This window comes from Gracilinanus agilis, chromosome 1 (assembly GCF_016433145.1).
Source record: "Gracilinanus agilis isolate LMUSP501 chromosome 1, AgileGrace, whole genome shotgun sequence".
NCBI lineage: Eukaryota > Metazoa > Chordata > Mammalia > Didelphimorphia > Didelphidae > Gracilinanus > Gracilinanus agilis.
Genome location: NC_058130.1, coordinates 248,974,315 through 248,989,142, shown reverse-complemented (window position 1 = coordinate 248,989,142; position 14,828 = coordinate 248,974,315). Strand labels below are relative to the sequence as shown.

Below are 14,828 nucleotides of genomic sequence, written 5' to 3'. Positions count from 1 at the left end.
GGAGAGGGAGAGAGAGAGAGAGAGAGAGAGAGAGAGAGAGAGAGAGAGAGAGAGAGAGAGAGAGAGAGAGAGAGAGAGAATGAGAATAAAAATAAACTGAGGGTAGGGAGGAACAATTAGAAGGTTAGAGCAAAAAGGTGAAGAGGGCATGAACTAGGGTGGAAGTTTTGTGAGTGGATGTGAGAAATGATAAGATTTGGTGAATGAAGAGATAGATACTTGGAGTGAGTGAGAATATGGAGTTGAAGACTGTCAACAGTAGGTAAGATGACATGACTGAATCTATAAATACAGAAGATAAGTCTGGGAGTAGTTCAAAATGTAGATTAGAGGGTGGAAAAGAATGGAAGACAAAGTCAAATATTTATATTCTTTTAAGTTTTTAACAAAGTTATCAGAATATTGGTAGTAGAGAGTGGAGAAAAGAGAGAAGACACCTGCAAGGTAGCTAAAGGGAATAAAGAAACATCGGCACTTGTAGTAGGTTTTTAAATTGCTCAAGATGGAGCCCAAACTATAAATGTTAACTATTTTCAATTTGGCATATGTATAGACCAAATATACTACTGGCTAAAATTCTTGGAAAATAATTTATCAGCAAGAACAGATAATTTCTAAAACATAAGGAGTCATCCCTAAGCCTGAAAGTTCCTGTTCTATAAAACTTTGGTCTCTGAACTATACATGGATTCCTATTAGAATACTTTGAAATAATGCTTTTTCTTATATGATTTTAACAGTCATATCTGCTTAAAGAGGATATTTTAGAAAAATATGGGAAGGCTTATATGAACCAAAATATAATGAAGTGATCAGAACAAGGAAAACAATTTATAGAACAGTAATATTACAATAACAACTTCAAAAGACTTAGGAACTCTGATCAACATAATGACCAACCACAATTTTAGAGAATTCAAAAATGGAACATGTTATCCATTTCCTGATGGAAAGGTGATAAACTCCAGAATACAGACTTAAATGGAGCTTTTCTTTATATATCGTTAATGCCAGAATTTTTTTTTGTTTGACTATAAATCTTTTAAAGAGAGATTTTTTTTTTAACTTTCTCAACTGGTGGTAGAATGAGGAAGAGAGGGGAGGGAGAGAATATAGATCCAAAAATAAAATCTAATTTAATTTAAAAATAAGAATGAGGGTGAAGAGAATATTTAAAAAATAAGGCACATTTGTAGAAATCAAAATTTTAAAAATAGTCATATTTGCTGATATCACTGCAAAGACACTGAGACCGTATTATACTTCTCTTCGTGAATTAAGATGAATGGAACAATTTGGAAGTAAAAGATTTCAATGCATCTTTGTAAAAACACAAGAAGCTGTTCTCTCTTTTTTTGAAAGTTATCTACTCACTGGGCTTTAGCTCAAAAGTTGTTAAAAATTTAATCTCTAAATTACTTTCATGGGAGAGCAAAAGAAAAAGTTATTAAAATACATTTGGAACATCTAAGATCACTTGATACCAGGTCCTTTTCTAGAAAGAATAGAAATAGAAACAGTAGTTTCCATAATTTATTGTTCCAAAAGCATGTACAATGGTTTATTGCTCATTGTGATACTTTTAGACATATCCGGGTACAATTTTCTTTTATTATCTGCTTCCTGATTGGAATCTATTATCTTGGACAACATGGACATTTCATAGGCAGACACCCAAAGAACCAAAACAAAGAAAGTTGTCAATTTCAAACAAAAATGTAACTTGGAACCCTATTCTAATTTTGTGAATGTAAAAGATATTCTGGAAGAGCCATATAATATAATTCTAAAAAGTGAAAAATAACCTTGTTTGGTTATACAAATGAATATGAAAACACGAATTCACTGTTGAAATTCTAAAAATGCTCCTAATATATTTTCCACCATAAGATCAAACCACATTTAAGGAAATAAAATATACAAATACTTTTTCTTCAATAAGGCCAGGCTAACAGAATGGCACGATCCAAGGAACGAGATAAAAGTGAATTAATAACAAATGTTTATTTGCTGGCTGACACAATCACACTGTTAGTATGAAAATTTTGCTATTTGATTTATTGACAGGGCCAGAAATTTTTTAAAAATTGGATCTGTTGGATCATAAAACTGTCTGACAGAAAATTACAGATATGACTTTATAAAAAGTAGTTATTTCTGGAAAAAAAAATCCTTCCAAAAATAAGAACATGAATCAAGAATAACCAATAGAAAACAATTTCTATATTAGCCTTCCAAAATAAAAGAGCACTATATTAGAGCTCATAATGATCCACCCATCTGTTTTGGGGGAAGAAATAATTTTCATTAACCAAAGATATTTTCATATTTTAAAAAATTAAAACCGTAGTAAAATTTTCCAACCAAAAAGAAGCAAAAACAAACATACTCTACCACTGTGCAATTCCACTCCATAAAATTCTAGTGTTCGGGCAATGTTAATAAAGCAAGATTCTGCTTCAGATTGCTTGAGGCCACTAAAGAAAACAAAAATGAGAGACTTAATGAGCATGGAAAAGAATAATTCAATAAGTAAAAAAAAAAATAGAAATTGTGGAACTGATGAACTGAATTTTTTCATAACAAAATCAACCAAATTTGATAATCATCTTTGCATAGCTTTTATATTACCCCAATTTCAGTGCCATTAATTCCAAAAGAAAGCAAAATTCTATTAAAATGAAATGACCAATTTCATCTACTTACTATGACCTCAATTTTCTCTACCACTCCTACAATTAAATGATCCAACTCATTTACTGGTCCATCAATATTCAATTACAGTTACCTCTTCTGTCTTTTTACTTATTTGAAGAGCAAACTAATTTTCTGTCTTTATTCCTTGGACAGTTTATACCAATGTAAGAGCTCCCAAAGGCACTGTTACACAGAACACAGACTCAGAAATTCTGAGAAATATATGTATTTTGAAGTCTCCTTTTTTAAGTTCTTCTTAATGATCTAGTTCTTGCTTTTAGCTTTCAGATTTTGAAGTGTATTTATGCCTGTCAACAAAGTCAACCCTTACACTTTGATCATGGTTTTAATTTGGCCTGAATCTGAGCAATGGCAAACAGTGAAGAAAATACAGTCATTCTTCCTTTTAAAACAGTGATAAGAAAAAATAATGACAAGAATAGATTTCTACTTTTGAAAAGGATCAACAATAAAACCTGTGTGTGTATACAGATGACGGACTTTCTATGGTATTCTGAGATTACTCCAACAGCAGTGGATGGTTATGAATGCATTTGATTACTATAAGAAAATCTGATGAGAAGAAAATAATTCATCAGCTTGTACTTCTTCAAATATATATTTTAAAAGACTATAGCCATTTGGATCACTCCAAAAAAGTCCCACAGGTTATAAACTCTAAAAAGGGGAGAAGCACACCCACATCTTCTCTCTCTCCCTCTGTTTCTGTCTCTCCCCTCCTTCCCTCTCCTTTCTGTCTGTCTCTCTCCCTCTTCTGTCTGTCTCTCTTCTCTGTCTCTCTCCATCTGTCTCCCTCTCCTCCTCCTTCTCTGTCTGCCTCTCTCCCTCTTCTCTCTCTGCCTCTGCCTCTGTCTCTGTCTCTCTCCCTCCCCTCCTTCCCTCTCCTGTCTGTCTTTTCTTCACCTCCTCCTCCCCTCCCCACATCTCTCTCTTTCTCCCCCACCCCCAGCTTTTTGGGGTAATTGAGATTTGGTTTCTAAATCTGTATTTGTATCAATGTAGTGAGCTTTTATGATGCTAACTCCCTCTACAGAGAGACACCTCTAGCTTACAGACCTGAAAAATTGGCACATTAAGATGACTTGTTTATGGTCAACAAGAGGGTTTTTCAGAGGCAGAAATTTAAATTCAGATCTTTCTGACTCAAAGGCCAATCTTCTCTCCACCATGACAGGCTGTCTTATGTAGGTGTATGTTTATTTATTTTAAAGGACTTATGATTTCATTTAGTAGTGAACACCTAGTGAGTAAACTTCCTCTCAATCAATGCTTCAGCAGGCAACTTATAGTCTTAGAGAGTTGTCTAAAGATTAAAAATGTCTTTATTGGGGCAGACAGTGGCTCAGTGGAATCAGAGCCAGGCCTGAAGTCTGGAAGACCTGAAGTCAAATGTGGCCTCAGACACTTCTTAGCTGTGTGATCCTGGGCAAGTCATATAAGCCCAATTGCCTAGCACTTGCCACTCTTCTGACTTAGGATGGGATACTAAGACAGAAGGTAAGAGGGTTTTTTAAAAAAATATTTTGACAAGGGATCACACAGCCATTAGGTGTCCGTCCAAGGTAGGGCTTTAACGCAAGTCTTCCTGATTGTACGTTCCATGAGGGCATGTCTTTGCTTTTATTTGTAGTCTATCCTGATGCTTGGCACAGTGACTGGCACATAAGAAGTACTTAATAAATGTTAATTAATAAATAATAATAAATAATAAAACTTAACAAATAAAACACTACTGGAGTTAAAAGCAAGTTTTATATCTACTAAAACACACTTTTCCATGTATGAACAAATATCTAAGGTTTATTATAGAAATAGGTAAATGTGGGTGAAATTTCTTACCATTATCTATATATCATACACATACATATAAATACATTTATATATATTAACATATAGTATGTAATATATTATTTTCATATAATAGATTACTATTTATAAAATATAATACATTAAATATATAACGTGAAATTTCTTACCATTATTTATATACCATACATACATATAAATATATTTATATACATTAACATATAATAATATATAATATGTTACATTAAACATATGGTGAAATTTCTTACCATTATTTATATATCATAATGCATATAAATTTATTTATATATTTATACATATGAACGTATATTATGTAATACATTATTTTATATATTATTAATATATGTTATTATTTATAAAATAGATTACATTAAATATATAATATAAGAAACATCTTGTATTATATATTTACACACATTTTTATATACATACATACATATGTGTATATATTGGCGGGGGGCAGTTAGGTAGCATAATGGATAGAAAGCACTGTGCTTGGAATGAAGAACTCATCTTCACAAGTTCAAATCCTACCTCAGACACTTACTAGCTATGTGATTCTAGGTAAGCCACATAAGCCTTATTTCTTTACCTATAAAATGAGTTGGAGAAGGAAATGGCAAACCATTCCAGCATCTTTGCAAAACTAACCCCAAAAGGGGTCACAAAGAAACAGAAATGATTTAACCACAAATAGGTATAATTTCAATGTGCCTTGTATGTATGTTTGAAGCTCCTTGTACACTCTGTTTTTTTAGAATTGAAAGACAATTTTTTCATTTTAAATAAATATATAAAGTACAGTTTTTATATGTTGTTTTTATATCTTGGCTTTTCTGTCTGATCTATAATCTGTTTCTTTGTTCAGGGGTATAAATCCCAATTATAGCATGGCAGCTTGAGGAAAATATGGCCTGCTTTTCAATGATACTCTTTATGACAATAAAAGCATAATATCAATTTTATGCTGTCATCACTATTATTCCTAGGATCCACATAATCAGGGAAAATCCCAAAAAGAAAGAAAAATTCAGATTTTTATGTCACTAGAAACAGGAAAGATTTTAAAATGTACATAAAACTATTCCTCAGAAATGTAGAGGATTGAGCACAGAAAATGATAAAATGGCATGCTGTGCCCAAAAGCCCTGACCAGAAACAAAATAGTAATAGGAAAGATTTATAGATATGATATCGGGGATATTATGAATTTTGGGGGTGGGAAAGACAGGGCATGTTTTGGTTGATCATGAGGGAAAATGGCACAAAGAATTATTATTACTGTTTTTCTGTTCAAATTATATAGAAAAATATCTAGTGAATCCGAGGAGCTGGTTCTGGGGCTCATTAAGAAAAAAGGAAGTATCAAGTGACACCTTTCCTTTCATAAGGACAAACAACTAGATATAATTTTATGGAGAAAGCTAAGGTTATGTCAGATGGACCAAGAGGATCAAGGCTTCAAGCCATACTCTGGAAAACACAAGCTCGTAGAATATCCATAATCTTTTTTTTTTTAAACCCTTGCCTTCCATCTTAGAATCAATACTGTGTATTGGTTCCAAGGCAGAAGAGCAGTAAGAGCTAGATAATGGGGTTCCCACAGGAAGCATCTGAGGACAAAGTTGAAACCAGGGCCGCTCCCCTTCTCTAGGCTTGGCTCTCAATCTATTCAGCCATCTAACTACTCTCCAATCCATGATCTTTAAAACAAAAACAATTAACACTGAGAATATGAGTTCTACTTAGATGAGAAAAAGACCCAAATACCCAAGTAAATAATCAAGATTTGTAACCAATAGAGCAGGGGTCGGCAATGTATGGCTCTCAAGCCATATCTGGCTCTTTTGAGGGCCAAACATGGCTCTTTCTGCGGGAGCCATAAAGTCATTTTTTTTTCAGGTGCTGTTACAGGAGCGCGCACTGTGAGCACTGTACAGCTCTCACGAAATTACATTTTAAAAAATGTGGCGTTTATGGCTCTCACAGCAAAAAAGGTTGCTGACCCCTGCAATAGAGGGTATTTAAGAGTATATACCACATTCCTGTTTCTAAAGGACTGCCTTATCATTTCAAATCTTAGAAAAAAGAAGAAAAAAAAAAAACTAATGCTCACTGAGCCCAATTTCCCAGCAAATGAAACATGCCAGAATCCAGATTCTGCTTGAACCATTGATAAAGAGCTAACTACCTAATGAGAAAGCCATTCCACCTAAAAACAAAAAGAAAACTCTAACTGAAAGGCTGTCTTCCTTGTAGTGAGCCACAGATTTCTCCCAATAAGCTATAATATAAATACCACACACAAGGGGAACCTGTTATGCAAAGAGGTAATTATGTCGAACGGTTAAATTCTCACACTGTTTTAAGTCCATTTTATAGAAATGATTCTTTTATGGATTGTATGTAATTGTTTTAATAGTTGCATTTCGTTTAATGGAAAAGGCAATAATGCCTGAATTTTGAGTTTAATGTTTTAAGATTCACTTACTCATGGCTGGGGAAAGGCCAAACTGTTGGGTTGAAGATACCTTAAATGGGTATCAGCATCCAGGAGGGGGCGATGGTACTGAAGAGAACCAACCACCCTTCAGATCCATCTCCCAAACTGAACTCCAGTTACTAAAAACAAATAATTAACTTGTACCTGGTGATTTTAACTTTATGGTCAAAAATGTACAGGGAAACTAAAAGCCTTTCTATAAAACTGAATGCATGAAGTAAACAAAAAGTCCCAAAATTTTGAAGATATTATAAAAATTAATTTTGAGTAGACACATAGAAAACTAGATTTAAAAATTATTTGTTAAAGTAATCGCTTTGAAAAAAAAAATTTTAACCCTTAACTTCCATCTTAGAATCAATATTAGTTCCAAGGCAGAAGAGTAGTAAAGTCTAGGCAATGGGGGGTTAAGAAACTTGCTCAGGATCATACAGCTAGGAAGTATCTGAGGCTGTATTTGAACCCAGGACCTCCCATCTCCAAGCCTGGCTCTCAATCCACTGAGCTACCTATCTGATTCCACATAATCACTTTTTAAAAGGCAGCAGGGCAAAGGGAATAGAGATTTGCCTTTGGAGACAAGAAGACCCAGATGTGAGTTCAGATTCTCAGGGTTTTAAGGAATTAAGGCATTCGGTTGTAGAGAAGATGCTAGCTTTCAGGGCAGAGGGAGTTCTCTGGCCTGGAATTTCCTTAGGCCAATGAAATAACAAGTGTAATCCTTATCCTTAGCAATAAACATGCAGTTGTGAAGTTAATTTTTAATCTCTGAGTAGCAAAAGCTAGAATAAAAACTAAGTAATTTCCCCCCATGAATATGAAATGTGCTCTTCCATAAAAGGGTAAGACTTTAGAGAAATTCTTGGAAAATGAAAAATAAATGGTTTTGTTTGACTATGCATTTTACAAGTGTTTTGTTTTTCTTTTTCTTTCATTTAGGGAAATGGGTAAAATGTGTATTTTATTTTTGTGGTTTTTCTTTTAAACCCTTACCTTCTGTCTTGGAATCAATACTGTGTATTGGTTCTAAGGCAGAAGAGCAGTAAGGGCTAGGCAATGAGGGTGAAGTGACTTGCCCAGGGTCACACAGCTAGGATGTGTCTGAGGTCACATTTGAATCCAGGACCTTTTGTCTCTAGGACTGACTCTCAATCCACTGAGCCATCCAACTTCCCCCTTATTTTTTGTCTCCTCAGAGGCGAAAGAGGAAGAGAATTCAAAATTGAAAATAAAAACTTTTAAAAAATCAACTGGAGGAGTAGGAAGGAAAAAAATCAAATGCTTGTTTTAATTGAAAAAGAAAAATTTAAAAAGAAAATGAGAAATGAATGAATTTAATAAAAATAATAACTAACATTTATATAGTATTTATTTTGTGCCAGACACTGAGCTAAGCAGTTTATACATATTATCTCATTTGATTCTCATAATTACCACCTTTTGAGGTCAGTTCTATTATTATGCTCATTTTATAGACGAGGTAAACAGAGGTTTGTGGCCAGTGAATTGTCTAGGGTCACACAGTGAATAAGCTTCTGAGGCCGTATTTGATCTTAGATCTTCTAGATTCTAGGCCTGGTGCTCTATCCATTGTGTGAATTGGCTGAAAGTATAATTCTTAATTAATCTAATACACATCTGCCAAAAAGTTTTTATAGATTCCAATCCATAAAATGGTAACATTTTAAAATTGAAAGGAATTGTAGACCAATTCTCACATTTTATAGATTGAATTTATAGTCCTGAAGACAAAGCTGCCCAGTTAGTAGGATGAGGTCAAGGGCCTTTAGACTGATGTGAGGCCAAAGGATCAAAAACATCAGTGTTAGCAGGGACCTGTTGAGTTAAGTACAATTCCCCCATTTTATAGACCAGGAAACTGAGTGATTAGAGCTATTAAGGGATGCTTTGGGATAATAATAAGTTGTGAAGTGTTGTTTAATGCATGAATCAATAATGTGACCTTTCTCCAAGCATGGGAAGGTCAATATCAAAGGTAGTTGGTTTAGTAGGCAAAGCCTGAATTCAATTAGATTCCTCTTCTTTCTAGAGACTTTGTAATTTTCAGGTTTAAGACAAATGGGTTTTGAGCATAGATGGGCACGACTTCTGGGCAATGGTTCTTCCCTGAACTTTTCAGGTTCTTCTTGAGAAATACTGAGGTTTGTAGTCACTTCTGCCTTCTAGTTAAAATTTGCCTGTTGCCAAAGTAATTTTCATTAAGTGGAGTGAGTGAAATCTATGTTTTGATTTATTTTATATAAGACTGCTTCATAACTCAAGAAAGAATAGGCTGATTTTTGCTAAACTTGGCAAATGACAAAGGGGTATCAAGCTATAACTTAAGTTTAGAGTATAACTTAGCTAGCCATACTAAAACAAAATGGCAGCCAAGACATCTTTTCAAATGGATATTTCTATTAGAAGTCGAGACTATAAAGACAAATGTTTTAATACAAAAAATAGATTGAGTCTGTCACTTTAGGACAAAATTTGGCATATTACTTATGCTATAATCTACCCTGGGTAAAAACAGAAACAGTCATTTACCATTATTGGCTAATGCTGAATGAACTTTGCCCCTAAGAGAAGTTTCCAGAACCAGTGGATTCAGTCATGTCCAATTCTTTGTGACCCAATTTGGAATTTTCTTTGAAAGATACTGAAGTGTTTTTTTTTTGTTTTTTTTTTTTAACCCTTGTACTTCGGTGTATTGTCTCACAGGTGGAAGATTGGTAAGGGTGGGCAATGGGGGTCAAGTGACTTGCCCAGGGTCACACAGCTGGGAAGTGGCTGAGGCCGGGTTTGAACCTAGGACCTCCTGTCTCTAGGCCTGACTCTCACTCCACTGAGCTACCCAGCTGCCCCGATACTGAAGTGTTTTTGTTATTTCCTTTTCCAACTCATTTTTTGATGAAGAAACTGAGACAAACAAGGTTAAGCGACTTGTTCAGGGACACAAGCTAGGAAATATCTGCAGCCAAATTTGAACCCAGGTCTTCCTGCTTCCTTCTTTCAAGCCTGCTGCTCTATCCACTATGAATACCTAGCTACAGTCTATACAAAAAGAGGAACCAAAATGCTAACCACCCCATTCACCATCCTTTTAAAATAATTCCTGAGCAAGAGGTAAGATCAGATCACATAAAGTACATTATAAAATGCCTAAATACATTGAGGACTAAGTTATTAAAATAATCAATGATGCAAGTGAAATAATTCTGCTTCAGTCGGTTATTACCTGTGCTGTTCATGCAGTGCCTCTACTTTGGTTACAAAGTCGTTATTCTGATCTGGTATAAACTGGCTATCGGAAAGATATCCTGAAAGATGCAGTGAAGAGTTATGGTCTCCAAAGTGAGCTATTAAGGGGAAAAAAAGGGGGAGAGGGGGAAGTCATGATTAATTTAAGCTTTTATTTGAGATGGTCTATACCAGTGGTTCCCAAACTTTTTTGGCTTACCGCCCGCCCCCTTTCCAGAAAAAATATTACTTAGCGCCCCCTGGAAATTATGAAATTATTTATTGAACTCAGAATAGAATGTAATACAAAAAAAAAAGTGTGGCCATCATCGCTCTCCTTGATTGCTGCAGCACCCACCAGGGGGCGGTAGCGCCCACTTTGGGAATCACTGGTTATACTAATAGAAGACAACAGCATCACAGCCAGAAGTATCAGTAATTCTGTGAATGAGACTAATAAAGGTTATGTTCCTTGCACCACGTACACAACAGAGAAGTTCCACACTGCTGAGAGCCAGGATGAAGAAGGTTTAATAATACTCATCTTTGGACTTTACCATGTTTACCACTGACAGGGAAAAGGGAAATATTCATCATTTTTTTACCACATGGTCCTACAGTTTAGGCTTAAATCTTGGGTTCCAGACAAATAAGAAATCTTCAAAAATAACATGTCAGTATTACATACGCACACACTCTTTCTACACAAAGCACATAGTAAATAGACCCACATATGTATCCACGCTACTATATATCTTACTTTAGTCCTAAGTTTGAAATCTCTCTTAGGGGTGCTTTATCTTTATCATTCACCTGGTCTATACTGGAACTATACAATAATCTCTTCTTTTTGCAGCTAGGTGGTACAATGGATAGAATCTTAGATCTGGAGTCAAAAACACTTGAGGTCAAATCTGGCCTTCATCGTTTACTAGCTGCATAAAAAAAATAAAATGAACTGGAGAAGGAAAATGGTGAACTATTCCAGTATCTTTGCCAAGAAAATGCCAAGAAGAGTTGGACATGACTGGAAAACAATTCTCTCTCCTTTCATCCCTACTTGAGTGCTTTCCTTTCTATCTTCCTGTTAATCAGTCTCCATAGAGGAGAGAAAGGACTATGGCAACTTCTCCTATACTTCTTCTAGAAAAGCTATTGTTTTCAACAAGCACCAGAATTAAAATTCCACTCCCTCTTTAAGAATCTTTGTAGGGAGGGAGGGCAGGTAGGTGCCTCTGTAGATTGGGAGCTAGGTTTAGAGACAGAAAGTCTTGGATTCAAATCTAGCCTCTGACACTTCCTAGCTATGTGACTCTGGGCAAGTTATTTGACCCCCATTGCCTAGTCCTTACCTAGTCCAAGTCTTCTGCCTTGGAACCAATGCACAGTATTGATTCTAAGATGGAAAATAAGGGTTAAAGTAAAAAGTCAGTGGGAGTTGGGGTACCAAGAAAGCCTTTTTCATTATGTTCATCATCTTAGTTTTGCTTTATTTTGCTGATCTATCTTTCCCTGGGGAGCCACACTATTTTTTTTTGGTCAAGGTTGTCTTTATTTCCAGCCAACTCTGCTAACTTGAGACCCTGACAATCCAGATACATCTTCTGTACTCTTTGTTCTCTCGTTAACCTTTCCTCTTTTGTTCAACTCCCATGATATCTGACTCCTGTCTGACTGGGGGGGTTCTCCTATCCTTCGTGAGATAGCACAATCACGGCTGAGAGCAGTGAATTTGTCTGGTGCCAGCACCAGCCTATGACTGCCCTCTCCTGTGAGCACTGGAACCCATGATTTCAAAATAACTCAGTGCTGCCTAGATTCACTTTATTGTAGTATTTCAGATTTCAAAAGGATTCAAAGGCTACCCCATCCAACCAATGCCCTTGCCTCAATGCTCTTTATAATATATCCAATGAATCATTCAGCCAGGACTCAAAGACCAAGCAATAATGAGTATGAGAGGCACTATACCATATTGACAATGAATTTTAGAATCAGAAAAATCTGGGTTCAAATCTCATCTCAGATCTTTAATTGCTGTGTGATCCAGAGAAAGTCACTCAGTTTCTTGATGTCTTGGTTTCCTCATCTGTAAAATGAATGCATTGGACTCAATGGTCTCTAAGGTCCTTTTGGGGGGAACTAGGAGGCAATAGTCAGAAGTTTCATCTTCATGAGTTCAAATCTGGCCTCAGACACTTATTGGTTGTGTGACCCTAAGTAATTCACTTAATCTTGTTTGTCTCAGTTCTTCATCTATAAAATGAACTGGAGAAGGAAATAACAAATGATTCCAGTATCTTTGTCAAGAAAGTCCCAAAGATTTGGATATGACTAAAATGACTAAATAACAAGAAAAAGTTCTAGCTCTAAACTATAACCTCTAAAGATAGCCCATACCACTTTTAGACAGCTCTAATTGTCAAAAAATTCTTCTTTGCAAAGGTTCCAAATTTTAATCTTTGCAACCCCATACCCATTTTTGCCCAGCTCTGTTGTCTTGTTCTTCCAAACAGAATAAACTCAATCCCTCTTCAATATGGCAGCTCAAGTATTTGAAGACCATTCTCATGGTCTTCTTGAGTCTTCTCCCTAGTTCCTTCAAATGGTCTTCATGTGGTATGGACTTAAGGCCATCTTCCAGCCTAGTTATCCTTCTTAAGATGCTTTAAGTGAAAGGAGATTTGCAGGAAACTTTGTATGGAAAGACAGGCTGAACAAAGAGACACTCCTTTGGTTACAGTTGTACCACCATCTAAACCCAGACAGGTCAACCAGCAGAACTTCTCTAACCATAGTAACTGCCTGGGGACCAACAAGACTCTAGGCTGCGTATCTACAGATGATCAGAAGAAAAGGAGTATGACTTCATTGGCTCATCGAAGCTTCCAAATGGCTCAAAGCAGTGATACTCACAGTTTGTCCTATGGGTGGCTTCCCTCTACTGCTTCATTCCAATTCAATACAATGTTATTTTGCTATGATACTGTGATTCTTAGTATCCATTATTTGATCTCAGGCCCTCTATAGACTACAGCAATCTCTACTTTATCCCGGTACTTCCCAAAATATGGTATCCAGAACTGAAGACCATCTTCTGGCCACAGCAGCAGGAAAGGGATAATTATTCCTTTCTTAACGGATCTTAAAAGCAGATTGGGATTTGGGGCTACCATATACCATTAATTTATACTGAGCTTTTGTCCCAAAGCTCCCATATCTTTTCTGAAAAACTGCTATCACTTATTGTTTTCAGTCATGTCCTACTCTTCATGACCCTACTTGGGGTTTCTGGAGTGGTTTTCCATTTCCTTCTCCAGCTCATTTTACATATAAGGAAACTGATGCAAACAGGCAAAGTGATTTGCCGAGAGTCACACAGATTATTAAATATCTGAGACCAGATTTAGATAAGTCTTCTTGAATCTAGACCTGGAATTGTATCCACTGCACCACCTAGCTGTTCCATTTTTCTCTCAATTTGTACTTGTAAAACCGATTATTTTTTTGAGTTGAAATGTAAGAAATTATTTTTTTTGAGTTGAAATGTAAGAAATTATCCAAAACCCCATACTACAAAGATAATTACGACAGTTTATAATATGGAGTACAGGAGAGGGAACAGAAATTACACACAGATATTCAACTTTATAGTAGAATAAAAGCATAAAAGGTGCAAGTTTGTAACAGTGGGAAAAGCTTGGCAGTACAATGGCTAAAGTCTTAGATTTAAAGGATGAACTCACATCAGGATGATGTGAGTTCAAATTCTATCTCGGCAACTTATTAGATTAGTCTTGTTGGACAAGAATTTTAGCCTCTCGGTCTACTTACTTATCTCTAAAATGAGAATAATAATAATACCTCTCTTTACATGGCTATTAGAAGGATTAGACTAGATAATATACATAAAATACTTTGTAAACCGTAACATATTATATAAAAGTTACATGAATTTGTAGTTTAAAAACTCGGGTTCAAATTCTGCCTGTTGTTATATTGATCAAGTTCTTATTTTCCATAAAGTTTATTAATAATCACTTGAAATAGAAAAAGCAGATAAGCATAGATTTAAAATGTCTTTCTTACTCTAAGTATGACCATGTGTAGCTCATCCTGCAGGATTCTCTGACCATTTCACCTGCCTGCCTAGGAAAGTAGCAGAAGAGATGGTGGGGTTCCACCCACACCCTTTTATTTACGTGCATGGGCACAGTGCTGGGATGTAAAAATGGGATGAACCCTACACACTGTATATGTTACTTTAAGAGAACTGGATACAAATTCCCACTATGACACAAGCAAGCTGATTAACCTCTCCAAACCTCAGTTTCCTGATCTGTAAAATGGAAATAAAACTTGCAATTTTCTTACCTCCAGAACAACTCTAAGTCCTGCCTACCACCCCCTCTTTCCCTTCCCCCTAAACTGCACTGTAACCTCATTCAACCATGTCTTTATTGGCCTGTAGTTCTGGAATGTCTGCCCTTTTGTCCCTTTCCCAGGTAAAACCCTTACACATCCTTTAAAGACCAAT

General features: G+C 35.7%; 1 protein-coding gene across 1 annotated transcript in view; it reads right to left on the bottom strand.

The window, feature by feature from the left end:
- Window positions 1-14,828, bottom strand: part of PTPN3 (protein tyrosine phosphatase non-receptor type 3) — a 256,184-nt gene that overhangs the window by 120,133 nt on the left and 121,223 nt on the right. Inside the window, exons 8-9 of the mRNA XM_044679539.1 lie at window positions 10,290-10,410; window positions 2,390-2,477 (exon numbers count right to left, since the gene is read on the bottom strand). Coding sequence (XP_044535474.1) covers window positions 2,390-2,477; window positions 10,290-10,410 — 209 coding nt within the window. The remainder of the gene's footprint in view (window positions 1-2,389; window positions 2,478-10,289; window positions 10,411-14,828) is intronic.